The 18,119-nt window shown below is 42.3% G+C and overlaps 1 protein-coding gene across 1 annotated transcript in view; it reads right to left on the reverse strand.

The window, feature by feature from the left end:
• Positions 1-4,909: 4,909 nt before the first annotated feature.
• The window catches only part of SEC13 (SEC13 homolog, nuclear pore and COPII component), a 35,929-nt gene continuing 22,719 nt past the window's right edge, over positions 4,910-18,119 (reverse strand). The window contains exons 8-9 of the mRNA XM_090284168.1: positions 17,139-17,285; positions 4,910-5,488 (exon numbers count right to left, since the gene is read on the reverse strand). Coding sequence (XP_090140294.1) covers positions 5,375-5,488; positions 17,139-17,285 — 261 coding nt within the window. The 3' untranslated portion in view covers positions 4,910-5,374. The remainder of the gene's footprint in view (positions 5,489-17,138; positions 17,286-18,119) is intronic.

Below are 18,119 nucleotides of genomic sequence, written 5' to 3' on the forward strand. Positions count from 1 at the left end.
TATCTTTAACTTTTAGCATTTTAATTATGAAGTGTCTTGGTGTGGTCCTCTTTGGATCCAACTTGTCTGGGACTTTCTGTACTTCCTGCACTTGTATATTTATTTCCTTTGCCTAATTAGGGAAGTTTTACTTCATTATTTTTTCATGTTTTCAGTTTCTTGCTCTTCCTCTTCTCCTTTTGGCACCCCTATAATTGGGATGTTGGCATGTTTAAAGTTGTCCCAGAGGTTCCTAAGCCTTTTTTTTTTTTCAATAGGTTTCTTCATTTTGTACTGGCCGACTGTGGCTGTTTATTTCTTCCTTATATTCCAAATCGTTGATTTGAACCCCAGCTTCCTTTCCTTCACCATTGGTTTCCTTCCCTGACTTTCTTTCCTTTACCATTGGTTTAATGTGGATTTTCCTTTGTTTCATTTAGCATAGCCTTCACTTCTTCCCTTATGTTTGTCATACTCAGGCATGTCTGTCAAGCCTGTGAGCATTATCACCAGTGTTTTGAACTCTGCATCTGTTAGGTTGGCTGTCTCCTCATCGCTCAGTTCTCCCACTGGAACCTTGACCTGCTCCCTCTTTTGGGCCATACTTCTCTGACTACTCAACTTGACAACTTTCTGTGTTTGCCTGTGCCTTAGGTAGAGCTGTTACACCTGTTTTGTAAGGGGTGGAGCCTTAGGTATTCTTCAGTTTGGGTTGACCTGTTTCACCACGTTGTGGCACTGTATGTGGGGGAGGGGCCTGAGTGGGAACAGTGCCACTTGCTCAGCACTTGCCCCCTTTCCAGGCATTTCTCCTCCTTCCTCTATGGGACTGGTGCCACTCTAGCTGTTGCCCTAGCCAAGGTTCCCAGAGCGGGTGGGTCTGTGGTTATTCTAGGACTGTGGGGGCCCTCTAAACAAATGGACTCTGCTGAGAGACTGGCAGTTTCTTCCTCTGCTCCAACCCCCACTGGTTTTCACAGTCAGAAGAAATGAGGCTTTATTTTCCCTGGTGCTGGAACCGTGAGCTGTGAGGTTTGGTCTGGTGCTGGGAGTGCTCCCCAGGTGTCCCTCCCTACTTTTTAAAATGTGTGACTGTACTTTCCGCTGGCTGGCCACAGCTACTGTCATTGCCGTCGCCGCCACCTCCATACCACATCCTCTCCACCCCAGCTCCGCCCCTCCTGTTTGGATATTTCTTCTTTATATTGTTATTTGTTGGACTTCCATGCAGCTCAGTTTTCTGGAACTTGTGGTTGTCTCCAGTTTTGAAGTAGTTGTATTCCTTCTTAGTTGTGGAGGGAGATGCAGCGTGTCTACTATGTCTCCCTCCTGGCCAGAAGTCTGAATCGATGTTGATTTTCTTATGGTTTGCATAGTATCTTGCATTTCTTATGATTTGCAGAAGTTGACATTCTTATAGAGTTATCTCTCAGTATCTGTGGGGGATTGGTTCCAGGACTACTGTGGATAACCCAAATCTGCAGATCCTCAAGTGCCTTATGTAACATGGTGGAGTACTGTATATAACATATTTTTACATATAGGCTACAGCAGAGTATGCCTTTATACCACTTCTTTGGTGTGGACTCAGCACAGTATTTGGTGGGTGGTGAATCAAGTTTTGCTTTTTGGAACTTTCTGGGTTTTTTTTTCTGAATATTTTCACCTGTAGTTGGTTGAATGCCCAGATCCAAAACCAGCTGATATGATAAGGGGTGACTATATTTTTTCCTTTGTATGTAATATGTCTTTTTCTCTGGCTACTTGAATAATTTAAAATATCGGTAATTTTATTATGGGGTGTGTGTGTTTAGTATTTTTTTTACTTGGGTGTCTCCAATATTGTTGGATCTGTAGGGTTATAGTTTTAATGCAATTTGAAAAATCCTTGCTGTTTCTTCAAATTTTTGTTCACCTGTCCCCCTTAAATTTGTTTTCTCTTCAGGACTCCAATTTACACATTTTAGACTACTTGGTATTGTCCCACAGTCCAGTTGCTTGGTTCATTTTTGTCCCTTTTTCTCTGTGCTCCAGTTTGTGGTTTCTATTGCTGTGTATTCAGACTCAGTGTATATTTCCCACTGTGCCTAATCTGCTCTTACTCCCATCCAGTATATTTTCACTACAGATACTGAAGTTTTCACTTCTAGAAATTCCATTTGCAGCATTTCTTATCTCCCATTTTTCTTATGTTCTATTTCCGTTAACTTTTGAACATTAAAATAGCTCTTTTAAGGTCCTACTCTGCTAATTCATGGTTTCATTTCTATGGTCTATTAATGTTTTCTTTTTTCCTGGTTATGGGTAAGTTTCCTGCTTCTTTGCATGATGGTAATTTTGGATTGGTTGCTGGACATTGTAAATTTTGTTATCGTGATAATTTTTTTTTTCCTTTGATGAGTGTTGGGCTTTAATCTGACACAAAGTGAAATTATTTATGGATCAATTTGATCCTTTCAAGGCTTGCTTTTAAGATCCAGAGCAGCCTTTCCTATAGACCTAATTTAAGATCTGTTAAGATATATATCTTATGACCCCACTCAGTGTCCTGTGTTTATGCAGTTGTTGCATTCTGGTTCTTTGGAAAATTAACTATTCCCACTTTGTGAGTTTCCAGGAATTATTCAGTCTATTGCTTTCTAGTCATGAAGAGTTTCAGCTTTCATATATGCAAGTTAGTACTTTGTCAAAGACTCTTTATAAGAGACCCTTTTGCAGATAAGGGCTTGCTCTGAGAAGCTCCCTCTTCTCTAGTACTCTGCCCCTTAAGTTGTAGCTTAGCTTTCCTGAACTCTTACCTGTCTCTTCAACTCAGTGAGACCAGATTCTGGATTCTGTCTCTGTGCTTTGGCCTGGAAACTGCCTCCAGGTAGTTAAGCTGGGACGTTGTGCTCCTCTCCCTTGTTTTTGTTCTCCCAAATACTGCCTGTTGTCACATATCTGAAAGCAGGTATTTCATGTATCTTGTGTGCTTTTCTAGTTGTTTAGTGTGAGGAAAAGCATAGCTATTAATCCTTCATGTGCGGAAGTGGAAACCTCTTCTGTAGAACTCATGTATAAATGAAAGCCTGTGAAACTTCTAGCATTGACAGTTGTTCTCTCATTGGCTTGCTGAGTTTTGTCTGTTTAGAATGGATAACTATTTGGTGGTAGTTCTTTGGTTACCTGGCTCAAATGATCATACCCACCCCCTTCCTTCCCCAGTGCAGATCACATATAGGTGTTATGGCTATGAATATGGTGTGGCCCTACTCCTTTAGGTTCAGTGGTCTGAGGGACTACCTTAATGTCTGGGAGGTTTCTTTTGCTATGCTAGTCGCTTTGTTTTTGCGAAGGGATTAAAAATCGTTGTGGTCGCTACTGCCTTTTGCCCTATTGAGCACTCTATACCTTTTTTTTTTTTTTTTTTAATTTATTTTTAGAGAGAGGGGAAGGGAGGGAGAGACATACCAGTGTGTGGTTGCCTCTTGTGCGCCCCCAACTGGGGATGCCGGCCCACAACTCAAGCATGTGCCCTGACTGGGAGTCAAACCAGCAACCCTTTGGTTTGCAGGCTGGCACCCAATCCACTGAGCCACACTAGCCAGGGCTCTATACCTTGTAAATTACCCTTACATGCATCTCATTTGGGGTGGCTACTGTCTGGGAAGGTTAACATAGTAAATCCATTTAATTAGACTATTTTGTGGTAACAGTTTGGGGGATTTCTCACCCCAAGACTGGCAAATGGTTTACTACTCTAAGGATAAACCGTTGAAGGTGGTATACCTACAAATTACCTTAACTGACCCTTGGTGGTGTAAGCTACAAATGGAGCAGATGGCCAGGAGCCCATTGATCGATCACCAACCAACTAGTCCCTTCTCATTATTCATTTGTTGACAGTACCTCACACCATTAGGAAGCCCAGGCATAGGGAAGGCAAACATGTATGCAACGCTAACTAGAATTCAGTGTAGTGAGTGTCCACTGAGAAATGTATGCAACGTCGCCTTCTTTTCTCATGTAACAGCCCCCTGCCCCGCCCCCCAGTTTTCACATTGTTCTCCAAAGGCTTGGATTTTGTAGAATGACTTGGGAGGCTGGTTGGGCTGGGCTATGGTCTCTATCCTCACTTCAACCAAACTAGCTCCACCATTTTCCATTTTATGTATTAGCTTGAACATTTTTTTTCAAAACGGGGGTTTTGCTGTGGAAAAATAGGATGAGAAGCAGGTAGAAGAATAGGGAGCCATGCTTACCTGTGCCCACAGCCTCCTGAGGTGAGCTGCTTGACCTTTTATCTAAGTGTATTCATATCAAACTCTGGTGTGACCCCCATCCCTTAGAAAACAGCTGAGGAGTCCCTCATTCTACTTTGAGAGAGTACTAACTTTGGCATTAAGATGGATCAGGACTCAAATACTGGCTTTACCAACATAGCAATGGTCAATCCTGGGCAGGTCTCTAACCTTCTGTGCCAGTTCCTCAGTAGATTGGGGGTATATACCTACAGGTCTGTTGTGCTGCTTAATGTGTGAGAAAGAGTCAAGTCTACTGCCAGCTCACAGCAGGTCTCAGTAAATGGTAGCTATTGTCATGCTGATTAAGGTGAGCATTCCTGCTGAGATGTGACACTTGATTCAGGGTCAATTCAGATCAGAACTATGGTCTCTATCACAGGCCCCTCCTATCTCTGAAAGTGTCAATAAACTGAATGAATTGTGCCCTCTTTTTTGGCTGGTCTCTTAACTATTGGTATTTGGTTAGTACTATCCTGCATTTGCATGGCATTTTGTGGGTCACCCGCATGTATTAGCTCATTTGAATCTTGCAAACATTCTGTAGGGCAGACTTTATCAGTCTTGTTCTACAGAAGAGGATGTGTATGCAGAGGATCAGTAGCAGAGCCAGGATTACAGGCCCTGTAACCAAAGACCACGTCTAGCACTCCTTTTACAGTGCTTTATATGGTACCTTCTGTATAAACTGAATCACAAGGATGACCAGGTTTGTGGGTAGGGTTTGGCCAGGCCAACAAGGACTTGGTTGATGTTGACCAACAAGTCAAAATGAACTTTTTAGAGAGGATAATGTAAGGAGAATTATAAGCAACATGTTTAATTACTACAGAAACAAAACTTCCCAAATAACGCCTGAACCCAAAAGGTACATAAAAATGGCCGAAAAATATTTTAAAATAATAGTTTTTCCCTTATGAGTGCTGTCAGCCAGATAGTAAATTACAAACCATATCAAATCATGTTAAGGCAGATGATCAATCTGGTTGTAGGTTTAACTATTCCTAGGAAAGTAATGTTGTTGGAGTTTGGAGCTCTTCCTCCCAGCTGTTTGGCTGCTTGGCCCAGGAAGGGGCAGTCCAGGAACTGGCAGGTGGGAAGCTGGGCCCCGCTTGTCACTGCTCGTTCTGCTGGCCCTCTGTGACTGAAGCAGATACAGAACCCTGGCCCTTGTTGACGTCACTGATGCACACCCACTGCCCGTCGACTGACTCCTTCCACAGGGTCACCTGCAAGCCAGCACACACACAGCCTATTACAGGTCAGCACCGCTTCCCTCTACTCTCACCTCCCTGCATCCCCTAATGAGGGCCATGAGCCCCATAAAGAACCATGGCTCATAGCCTTGTGGGCAAACAGGGCTTATCTGGTTTCCCCCACTGAAATCCCATCAAAACAGAAGAAAAAGCATAAAAATCTACAGATTAAAAAAAAAAAAGTAACATCATCAAGATGGTAACATGGGTAGTTCCAAATGATTTCACTCCCCTTCAAAAGAACAACTATTCATGGACAAGACACCATTAAGAGACTTCTAGAACATGGGAGTGAGGCTGATGCACGCACCCCTTGCACCAGAGACCAGGCCATACTGCAGTAAGAGGGATGGCCACATGCTAACTGCACCACTCTTCCCCCAGGTAGGTTTGCGCCATACTGAAACTACAGCTCTTCCAGAGGGAAGAGAGCACAAGGATGACATCCAGCTGTGGGTCACTGCTTTGTGGGAGACTACTCTGGTTTTGCCCCAATGACAAATCCTCAGCTCTAGGATTTAAGCTTCTTATTTTTTGATGGTTTCTATTGCTTTGTTTTGTTCATGTATTGTTTAACTAACTTCATTTTGTTGTATATTCTTGTAGTTCACTGAACTTCAAAAGGATTATTCTGAATTCTTTACCTGATAGTTCATAGATCTTCATTTCTTTAGTATCAGTTACTAGAGCTTTATTAGTTTTCTTTGGTGGTATCATATTTACCTGGTTTTTAAATGATCTTTGATATCTTATGTTGGTATCTGTGCATTGAAGTGGTCTCCTCTTCTAGACTTTACAGGTTCACTTTGGCAGAGAGTTCTTTACCAGCTAGCTCAGTTTGGGTTTCTGGACATGTCTGCTGGTAATATCTTTGGGCAAGGCAGCTGTTTGAGCTCTTGCCAATGGCTGAGAATAGCTGGATATGACTGCTGGCTTGGTTACCTGCCCAAGTGAGTCTGTAAAATGAGCTTCATGGTTGCCTGGATTCTCTGGTCAGACTTACTACATGGTTGAGGCTGGGCACTCTACTCAACAGTAGATGGGGCTATGAATTAGTTTCCCTGCCCTGGTGGGACAATGGGACAGCATGCTGAGTTCATTTGGGGACCCAAATCAGGCAAGAGTATACAGAATATCTTGGTCAGGTGAGGTCACTTGTTTGGCTCTGCAGACAGGAGAAGCCCTAGTCTGTGCTTTTGATTCCAGTGCACTATAAGCAGGGCTATTTGAGGACATACACAGCTTCCCTGGTCTAAGGACTGTATTCAGCAATAAGGGGGACTACAAATTAGTATTCTTTCCTGGGCTCATTGGGAAAAGCATCTCCTAAGTCCACTCATGATTTTTGTGACTTTGACTGTAGCTGGTCTGTGCCCCAAATTTCCTGGCCAAAAGGGGCTACTGGCTTTGCCCTGGAGGCAGTCAGCTCTGCCTGTCCACCTTCCTCTCAGCTATACAGTTGACGGGACATGTGGATCCGAGGGGCTCTTATCAGCCCTTCCTGCATGGGCCACACTCTGCAGCAGGTAGGGCTATGACTCACCAGAGTGGGCAAAACTCCTCGTTTGGGGACCTGAATTAGGTGATCTACACCCACCAAGTTTCCTGATCAAACTGTGCCCTTGACTTTGTTCTACTGATGAGCAAAGCCATTGGTTGGGACTACTCTGCATGTGGGAACTGGGTCTGCCAAGATCTGAGTGCTGATTGTTGGAAGCCTCTGCCCCCTCTCTGTCACAATTGGGTCAATCTTGAGAAAGAACAAAGTGGGAGTTATCAAACCTCCTGATTTCAAGCTATACTATAAACCTTGTAAACAAAACAATATGGTACTAGCATAAAAACAAACAGATCAATGGAACAGAATTAAAAGCTCAGAAATAACCTAAGCATATATGGACAACTGGTATTTGACAAGGAAGCCAAGAGTACTCAATGGAGGACAGTCTTTTCAATAAATGATCCTGGGAAAATTGGGCATCCACATGTAGAAAAACAAACCAAGGCACCTATCTTACACCACTCATGAAAATTAACTTGAAATGGATTGCAGACTTAAATGTACCTGAAACAATGAAACTCTCAGCAGAAAATTTAGAAAAAAAGTTCCTTGACATGGGTTTTGGCAATGACTTTCTAGATATAACACCTAAAGCATAAGCCACAAAATCCAAAATAAGTGAGATTATATCAAACCAGAAAGCTTCTGCATAGTAAAAGAAACCATCGACAAAGAATGGGAAAACATATTTGCAAACCATTTATCTGATAAGGGATTAATATCAAAATACATAAAGACTCATACAACTCAATAGCAAAAAAAATCAAATATTCCAATTAAAACAGGCCCAAAAAACCCAAACCCATGAATAGACATTTCTCCAAAGATATACAAAAGGACAACAGGTACATGAAAAGATGCTCATTATTAGGGAAATGCAAATCCCTACCTCACATTGGTTAGACTAGCTATCATCTAAAAGATGAGAGATTAAAAATGCTGACGAGGCTGTGGAGAAAGAGAACCCTCTTGTACTGTCCCTGGGAATGTAAATTAGTGCAACCACTATGGAAAATAATATGAAGGATCCTCAAAAATTAAAAAATAGAATATATGACCCAGAAACACTATTTCTGGATTTTTATCCAAAGAAAACAAAAACACTAATTTGAATAGACTCCTATATTCATAGCAGCATTATTTACAATGGCCAAGACATGAAAACAATCTAAGTGAATTTCTATGGATAAAGACATTGTGATGTGTGTGTATGTATGTGTATATATATGTATTCCATTGTGTATATATATCGATATGTATATATACATATACAATTACATACATAATAGAATATTTTTCAGCCATAGAAAATGAGGAAATCCTGCTACTTGTGACAACATGCATGGATCCTGAGGGCATTATGCTAAGTGAAATAAACCAGACACATAAAGACAAATACTATATGATTTCACATATGTGGAATCTGTGCCCCTTACCCAAACCCAAACCCAACTCACAGAAAAAGTGATCTGCTTTTTTTTTTTTTACCAGATATGTGGGGGTGGGTGGTGGGGTTACAGTGTTGCGGGAACAGAAAAAAGGTAGTCAAAAGGTACAAACTTCCAATCACAAAATAAGTACTAGAGATGTAACATACAACATGATAACTAAAGTTAACACTGCTGTATGATATATATGAAAATTCTTGAGAGTAAATCCTAAGTTCTTACAAGGAAAAAAATTTTTTTTCTCTTTTTATTGTATTTATGAGATGATGGACACTAACTAAACCTATAGCAGTAGTCAGTTTACAGCATGTAAGTCATATCATTTATGCCATCCACTTTAAACTTATGCAGCAATATATGTGAATCATATCTTTGTGAAACTGGAGAAAAAAAAAAACAGCGAAAAGGAGTATGAATAACAGCAACTGAGTCAGCAATGGTGTAAATAATTTACATCATTAGAACAAAATAATAACAATGATGTAAATATAGATGCTGTTCTGACCATGTTGCTATAGCTTCAGTGAGAGGATGTGGGGTGGTAAAGAGCAGTGACTCTCAAAGTGTGGCCCCTAAGACCAGGGCATCTGCATCATCTGGGAGCTTGTGTAAACTGCAAATTTTGGGGTTACAGCTCAGACCCACTGATTCAGAAACTCTGGGGGTGGGGTTAGAAATCTGTGTATTAAGAAGTTCAGCAATGTTAACATTTGAGAACTGTGGTAGAGAAAGGAAGTAGATCAGTAAGTATGTTACTTCTACACTAAGTCAACAGTAGAAGAAACAATAAAGAGCTGAAAAGTTTTGCCCTGAAGTGTGAAAATTAGGAGACTGCATTAAAAAAATCATAACCTAATAAAAACTACCTAAAGCTATGTAAACATAATAATTTGATTAACAATGATTCTAAGAATTCCTGCGTTAGGGACAGATTTTTATTTACTAAACATGTACTACGCAGGAAGCTCTGGAATGAAAACATACTAAATCTAATGAAGGATTGCTATGGAGACAGCAATAAAGTTGAGTTTTTAATAGGAAACAGGCTTATAAAGAAGAGTAAGACTTCCGGCCAAGATGGAGGCGTATGTAGACAAGTTGTGTCTTCCTTACACCAAAGAAGTAATTTATAACCACCTCAAAACGAAAAAAAAAAAAGGATTTCTGGCCATGATGGAGGCCTAGACTGACACGCTCCATCTCCCTCCACAACTAAGAAGAAATACAACTATGACAAAACCAGAAATAACCAGAAGTTCCAAAAAATAAAGCTACATGGAAGTCCAATGTATAAAGTTATAAAGAAGTGGTGCTCGTCCAGATGGGTAGGAGGGGCAAAGCCGGGGAGGAGAGGTCAAGCTGTGCAGCGACGGCAGCAGGACAGCAGTAAGCACAGACACCCGTACTTAAGGGGAGGCGAGAAGCGCCAGGGGAGCACCCCCAGCTGCAGACCAAACCCGTCAGCTCATGATTCCAATGCCAGGGAAGGCAGACCCCCATTGCCTTGGACTGTGAGGGCCGGAGGGCGTGGGGATGGAGGAGGGCTCCCAGTCTCTCAGCAGAGAGTGAATGGGAAGAATTCATTTTGGATCCCCGCCCCCCCACAAAACGCCACAGTGTGGTGAGATGGGTGCCTGGTTGTGACAAGTGCACGGGGCTCCGCCCCCTACAGCATAGGAGGTGAGACAGCCCCGCCCAGGAAGCAAAGGTAAACACAGAACTGTCAGGATGGCACAGATCATAATAGAGATCCTGGTGATGCAGCTGACCAGACAGCAAATATCTAATCTAATGAAGTAGCAGACAGGAAATCTTCCTGAGGCACAGTTCAGAGCTTTGGTTATAAAAATGCTTACAGACATAACAGCAGATCTGAAACAAGACAGGGAAGGAATGAAGGCTAGTCCTGCTGAAATGAACGAAAACACCTATGAAACTAGTGGTGAGGGAAAGAAAACCAGGGATCAAATCAACAAATCGGAACATAGGGAAGGAACAAACAGTCAACCAGTGCAGAAAGAGGAAATGTAAAGTGAGGAAAATGAAAAATGAGGAGAGGCTCAGAAACCAACATCCAAATCACAGGGTTGCCAGAAGGTGAAAAAGAACTAGAAATTGAAAAATTATGTGAAAATATAACGAAGCAGAACTTCCCTAACTTGGGGAAGGAAATAGACTTACAGGTCCAGGAAGCACAGAGAGTTCCAAAAAAACGACCCAGGGAGGACCATACCAAGACACATTATAATCTAAATGTCAAAAATTAAGGATAAAGAGAGAATCTTAAAAGCAGCAAGAGAAAAGAAGAGAATTACATACAAAGGGGTCCCAATAAGACTCTCGATTTATTTCTCAAAAGAAACTGCAGGCAAGAAGGGACTGGAAAGAAATATTCAAAGTAATGAAAAGCAAAAACCTTTAACCACAATTACTCTATCCAGCGAAGCTGTCATTCAGAATAGAAGGGCAGAGAAAGTGCTTCCAGGACAAAGTAAAACTGAAGGAGTTCATCAGATCCAAACCACTGTTACATGAAATGTTAAAGGGACTTGTTTAGGAGAAAAGAAGATCAAAACTGTGAACATTAAAATGAAAACTGTATCACAACAACCAACAACAGAAGCTAGGGAACTGAAACACAGGCACACTAAATAGGCAACGAGAGTGAGAAAAGAATTACAGGTATGGGGAACATATTGGGAGATCAGCAGGAGGTGGAAGGTGGGGGAAGGGAGGGAGATGGTACAGGAATTAAGAAGCATAGCAGGCGGAGTGGAGTAGACAGGAGGATGTTGAGAAGAACTATATGCACAACTAATGGGCATGGACTAAGGGGGGTGGACAACTGGAGGGAGGGAGGTCACTGGGTGGAGGGGAACAAAGGGAGAAGAAATTGGGACAACTGTAACAGCATAATCAATAAAATATACTTTAAAAGGCATAGTGACATAAGACCCCAAAACACAGAATTTACAATAAAGTACTTGCTTACTGCTTTGTAAACACTACCGTGGGGCTGCCTGAGTAAGGGTCCCTTGGTCTATATTGGGTGCCAACAAACTTGGGTTCTATTCCTAACTCTGGCACACACTACAAACAAAAGGGGGTTGGATTAGTTGTCCTTTGGCAGTCATTACAGTTCCAAAATTCTATGGCTTTGAGAAAGGGCCTGCTAGATTTTTCAGGGACCACTGTACATAGAAGGGACCCCGGGCTGGATAAAAACTGACTACAGAGGGCCTTTTTGTAATTAAAAAAAAATTTTTTTTAAATTTATTTTTAGAGAAAGGGGAAGGGAGGGAAGGGGGAGAAAGGGAGACAAACATCAATGTGAGAGAGAAACATTGACTGGCTGCCTCTTGAATGTGCTCCGACTAGAGACTGAATCTGCAACTCAGGCATGTGCCCTGACTAGGAATTGAACTGGCGACCTTTTGCCTTGCAGAATGATGCCCAACTAAGCCACACAGGTCAGGGTGCAGAGGGTCTTGAAGAAATACTATCTGTACATCCATGTGCAGAGCAGCATTATTCATAACAGCCTGGAAGCACCCCAATGACCACCAACAGGTAAATGATAGGACTTCCAGTCAAGATGGTGGAGTAGGTAAATGCTGTGCTCGCCTCCTCTGAAGGCCACGTCAAAATTAACTTACAGAACAGCTATAATGAAAAACCAACTGAAGTCTAGCTAAACAGGACACTTATAACTGGTAGGAGGGGTGGAGATGCAGAACGAGCAGGTCCCATACTCATGGTGTGGTGATTAAGAATCAGATGGGGTTCTCAACTTTGGAGGTCCACCTGAAGAGTGAGGGGTCCCCATCCCACACTGGGCTCTCCAGACATGGATGTAGTGTCAGGAAGAGGAGACTTAATAATATCTGGCAGTGAAAATAAGTGGGGATTGTGTCCGAATGAGATGAGGTCTGCTGGAGACCTAGGTATCCTCTTGATGGGCCTGCACATGGACTCACTCACTTACATTTCCTATAAACTCCAGTGTAAAGGCAACAGCTGGAGATCACCAAGGACATATGGGGAGAAACTGACTAGTTTTAGGGTGAGGGCTGGAGAGACAAGGGTGAGGGGACAGAAGTGATGGTAGGCACTACATCTGAGGTCTCCATTGACCTAACACTGTTTGCCCCACCCTGGTGATTCTCTGAGACCCTGCCCCACCAAACTTGAGCACTGGGCCTGAAACTCTTCCAGTAGCTTTTCCACACAAGTGGCCTGCCTTGGCTCATGCTACAAACTTTCCCAAAATCTCTCAAAGGTCCACAAACCCCAAACTAGCAGTGGCTGCCCTAGGTGTCCCTTATACCACTCGCTAAGCAGCCCCAAGCCTGGTACAGGGGTGATCAGTCCCAACCTGCTGGTCTTGACTTGGAATGTAGCTTCAACAAGTGGCCACAAGTCTGGTACTGGTGGTGGCCAGCCTTGGTTCACAGCACAGCCTCTCAAGTTATCTCCAAGCTCAGTACAAGTGGCAACCAACTGTAATTCACTTTGTAGCTTCTACCAGGTGGCCCCAAACAAGGCACAAGCGATTACTGACCTTGAGTTGCACTGGAGACCCCAAGAGGCTCTAGAACCACCCTGGAGCACTACTCAACCAGCTTCACAAATGACACACTCAAAGGTTGAACTTGACTGGCCCTAGAGTGCTGTAAAAGCGACTCTCACTCCATAGGGTCAGCCCCTGCATAACAGCTTGTCCACTGTAGTCATGGCCAGCCCTCACATCCAGTCGACCTGAGTGTCAATCCACCCACTGACATGCCAACAGCAATAAAAGCTTAACTACAACAAGCAGGCACACACAATCCACACAGGTACACCTCTGAGTACTCTGCTCAGGTGACCAGGGAGACTGCACAATTGGGATCCAGAGGACACCTACTACATAAGGCCACCCTTCCAAGACTGGGAGATTTAGCAGCTCTACCTAATACATAGAAACAAACACGTAAGACAGCAAAAATGAGGACTAGAAAAATGTCCCATATGAAAGAACAGGATAAGACTGCAGAAAAAAACTAGATGAAATGGAGACAAGTAATCTATCAGATACAGAGTTCAAAACTCTGCCCTGGCTGGTTCGGCTCAGTGGATTGAGCGTCGGCCTGCGAGCTAAGTGTCGCTGGTTCGATCTTCCAGTCAGGGCACATCAGAGAAGGAAAACTCTGATTCCGAAAAACCTCCGCTGCCTTGCGGCATACCTCTTCAGGGGAAAGGCTAAGGGAGTAAACCCCGACAGAAAATCCGGAGCCGGAGTCCCTAAGGCGGTTTGACGTTGTAGTCAACACCGGCAACTCCTGCGGCGCACCTGAAGCTAAGCTGTATTGACTCCGTCTTTCCCTTAGATCCTTCAGCTGCGAAGAGAGGGGGGGTCTGCTGCATGGGCAACAGCAGACCCTCCATATCACCCTGCCCAGGCTCTGTAGCTTCAGCTCCACTGGAGAGGACACTCCAGCGTCATCGCAAGATGTCGATTCAACACGGGAGGAGACAGATACCGTGTCACTCCCGAGTCGGACTGCACAGCCATTCTTGGCGGTGCAGATAGACTCTTAAGAAGCTACACCATCGTCTCTCTAGACGGACGGCTGCCGACGACGAGAATGAACTTAAGGGACAAATAGATGAACTTAGTGAGAACTTCAACAAAGAGAAAGCATAAAAAAGAACCAGTAAGAATCGAAGAATACAATAACTGAAAAGAATACATTAGAAGAGTCAACAGCAGATTAGATGAAGCAGAGGATCGAATTAGTGATCAGGAAGTATCCAACTGTAACAGCAAAAGAAAAAAATTAAAAAATTGAGAATTGTTTAAGGGACTTTTGGGACAACATCAAGCATACTAACATACATATCATAGGAGTACCGGAAGGAGAAGAGAGAAAGCAAGGGATTGAAACTCTACTTGAAGAAATGACTGAAAAATTTCCTACCTGGTGAAGGAAACAAACATTCAAGTCCAGGAAGCAGAGAAAGTCCCAAACTTTCTGTGAACCCAAAGAGGTCCACACCAAGAAACATATAATTAAATTGCCAAAGGTTAAAGATAAAGAGAAAATCTTAAAGTAGCAAGAGAAAAGTAGTTAGTTATGTGGAAGGGAGCTCCCATAAAACTACTATCAGCTGATTTCTCAAGAGAAAGTTTGTAGGCCAAAAAGGGTTGGCACTGAATATTCAAAGTGATGAAAGGCAAAGACCTACAACCAAAATTACTCTACCCAGAAAAGCTATCATTTAGAATTGAAACTATACTACTTTATTTCACTCAAAGTGGATTAAACAGTTAAAATTTTAAGACCTGAAATCATAAAACTCCTTGAAGAAAACACAGGCAGTAAACTCTCTGACATCACTCTTAAGATGTATTATTTTTTGGACATGTCTTCTCAGGCAAGGGAAACAAAAGAGAAAATAAACAGATGGGACTACATCAAACTAAAAAGTTTTTGCACAGTGAAGGAAACCATCAACAAAATGAAGAGACAACCTACTAAATGGAAGATATTCACCAAGATATATTCAATAAAAGGTTAGCATCCAAAATATGTAAGGAACTCATACAACCTCACACCAAAAAACAAACAATTCAATTAAAAAATGGGCAGAGGATGTGAATAGGCACTCTTCCCGAAAGGACATACACAGAGCCAACAGGTACATTAAAAGATGCTTAATCCCATTACTTATCAGGGAAATACCATAATGAGATAGTAACTCATACCTGCCATATGGCTAGCATCAATAAATAAACAAACAACAGATGTTGGTGAGGATGTGAAGAAAACCCCTGGAGACTGCTGGTGGGACTGTAAATTGATGCAGCCACTATGAAAAATAGTATGGAGGTTCCTCAAAAAATTAAAAATAGAACTACCACATGGCCCAGCAATTCCACTTCTGAGTGTTTATCTGAAGAAAGCCAAACATCAACTTGAAAAGATATTCACCCCTATGTTCACTGCAGCATTATTTATAATAACCAAGATATAGAAGCAACCTAAGTGTCAACTGATAGATGAATAGAAAAAGAATAATGGTACACATATACATGGAATATTCCTCAGCCATAAAAAAGAATGAAACGTTGCTATTTGCAACAACATGGATGAATCAAGAAGGTATTATGCCATATGAAATAAGTCAGAGAAAGACAAATACTATATGACTCCACTTACATGTGGAATCTAAAAAAAAAAAATAATTGAGAAGACAAAACAGAAACAAACTAACAGATACAGAAAACAAACTGATGATTACCAGATGAGAAGGGGCTACAAGGGAGAGGCAAAAAAGGTGAAGGGATTAAGAAGTACAAATTGCCAGTTATAGATAGATACAGTCACAAGATGTAAAATACAGCATAAAAAATATTGTGATAACCATGTATGGTGTCAGATGGGTACTAGATTTATCGGGGTGCTCACTCAGTTATATGAATGTCTAATCACTATTTATACATCTGAAACTAATATACGTCAACTGTAATTAAAAAAATAGGTGAATGGATAAATAGAATGTGTTATAATAAAAATTATTTAGCCTTATAAAGGAAACTATGATGCATGCTACAACACAGATGAAGACAGTATGTTGGGGGAAATAAACCAGTTATAAAAAGACAAATACTGTATGATTTCACTTACATGAAATTGCTAGAATAGTCAAATTCCTAGACAGAAAGTAAAATGGTGGTTGCCAGGGGCTGGGGAAAGTGAAATAGGGAGTTCTTGTTTAATGGGTACAGAGTTTCAGTTTGGGAAGATGAAGAGTTCATGGGATGGATGATGGTGATAATTGCACAACAGTGTGAATGTACTCAATGCTACTGAACTGTACACTTAAAAATGGTTAAGATGATATAGTTTATGTTATATGTATTTTAGCACAATTGAAAAAACAAGAAAGCTGCCTGCAGAAAGGAAGAAGTAACAAGCCACTGCCACCTGTTTGGTCAACTTCTCTAAGGAAGAGCATCCCTAATTTTATAAGGTAAGTTTCAAATGCAGTGGTCATGATGATTTTTCAAGGTCATTTGCTCTGGTGCAACTTGCTGTGTGCTCGTCTTTGTTTTACTAAGTTTCCAGTAGTCACTTGGGCTCCATGACCCTCCCTTTGTGCATAGTAAGTACTCATGAACTGTACTGATTTTTAGAAATATGTCTCTTAGGGATTCTAACAACCACTCCACCACCCAATCATTTTGCTTTTATTAGTTATTTTTCTAATCTACTTACTTTTGGGGCAGAGCTAATTGGCATCATGAAATTAAGGTAGTCAAATGGTTGGGGTGATGGACTAGTAGGGCAGTGGCTTTGGATTTAACTTGGGCCTGAGTATTGGCCCTGTCACCTAATAGCTTTGTGGCTCCTCTACAAGTTGAGTCACCTGTCAGCTTCATTCCTATCTGTAAGCCTGGGACATACATAGTAAGATTTAAGGATGTAATTGGGACACATGCTTAAAATGTAGTCCTCATTAAGGTTCTCCCAAAGCTTGCCATTAGATGGGGATACTCGACAGCACTCTCCAGGGGGTGAAGTAAAGACAAATGGAGCCCTGTTCATCAGGTCATGGGAATGGGGTGTACCTTATTATCTCCACCTGAGACAGCCAGGATGTTGGCTGTGATGGACCAGCTCACGTGCCACACAACGTCATTGAACTTGTGCAGTAGTTTGGGGGACCACGTATTGCTTGAGGCATCGTCACAGGTCCAAATGAACACACGACCATCCTGGGAAGACAGAATAGTCAGGAGATGGGGGCAGGGATCCTGTCTGGAGCCATATTGGACCTTTGCAAGAATAGAGTGGGGGATTCAATGCAAAGCACATACAAGGACTTTCTGGGTTTCCACAGCTTTGAGGGCCAATTTCCAGCCCAGTACCCTTGCTTTTATCCCTTTTCCCCAGGAATACACTTCACATATGCCAAGAATCTCCCAGGCTCCTTTCCTTGTATTGGTTTCAGGTATGCACTTTGTCTGCATTGCTAACTCTCAAATTTTCTCTGGGGTTTGCCTTATGTCTGCAAGTCAATTCCTTGTTTCAGCTTCCTCTGGCTCTGTCAATTGAATGGGTATGGCGGTCTAAAAACTGAGCTCAGAGAATAAGAAGGGAGACAAAAAAAGACCCAACACCCTCTCAGATTTAGGACCAAACAAAATAGGCACAAATGACGTAAAAGGCCTGGAGGCCTGGCTTAATTCTTGCCCAGGGTGTTGGTAGCATATAATTAAAGGCTTGTCCTTGGTCTTACTTTTGTGATCTGCCTGGGGAGAATGGACATTAGATGAGTCCAAGGTCTTAGAATTTCCCACTGCCCTGGTCCTTGTTTGGGAGCACTCTCAGAATTGCACTTGAGCACCTCCATTCCCTCTTCACACAAGCATCAGGAAGGGAAACTGGTCCTGCTCTTGGCTCAGTGGAGGCAAGCCACTTGTGGCTTATGATCAAGAGTTCATTGCGTGACGCCCTGGCTCTACATGTTCCCCATCTGCACGAGTCCAAAGGTGCCTGATGCCCTGCCCTTACCTTTCAAGGGCTTTCTCCTAAAAGGACTGTATGGG

Source organism: Furipterus horrens, unplaced genomic scaffold, assembly GCF_987537825.1.
Source record: "Furipterus horrens unplaced genomic scaffold, mFurHor1.1.pri manual_scaffold_7, whole genome shotgun sequence".
Taxonomy (NCBI): domain Eukaryota; kingdom Metazoa; phylum Chordata; class Mammalia; order Chiroptera; family Furipteridae; genus Furipterus; species Furipterus horrens.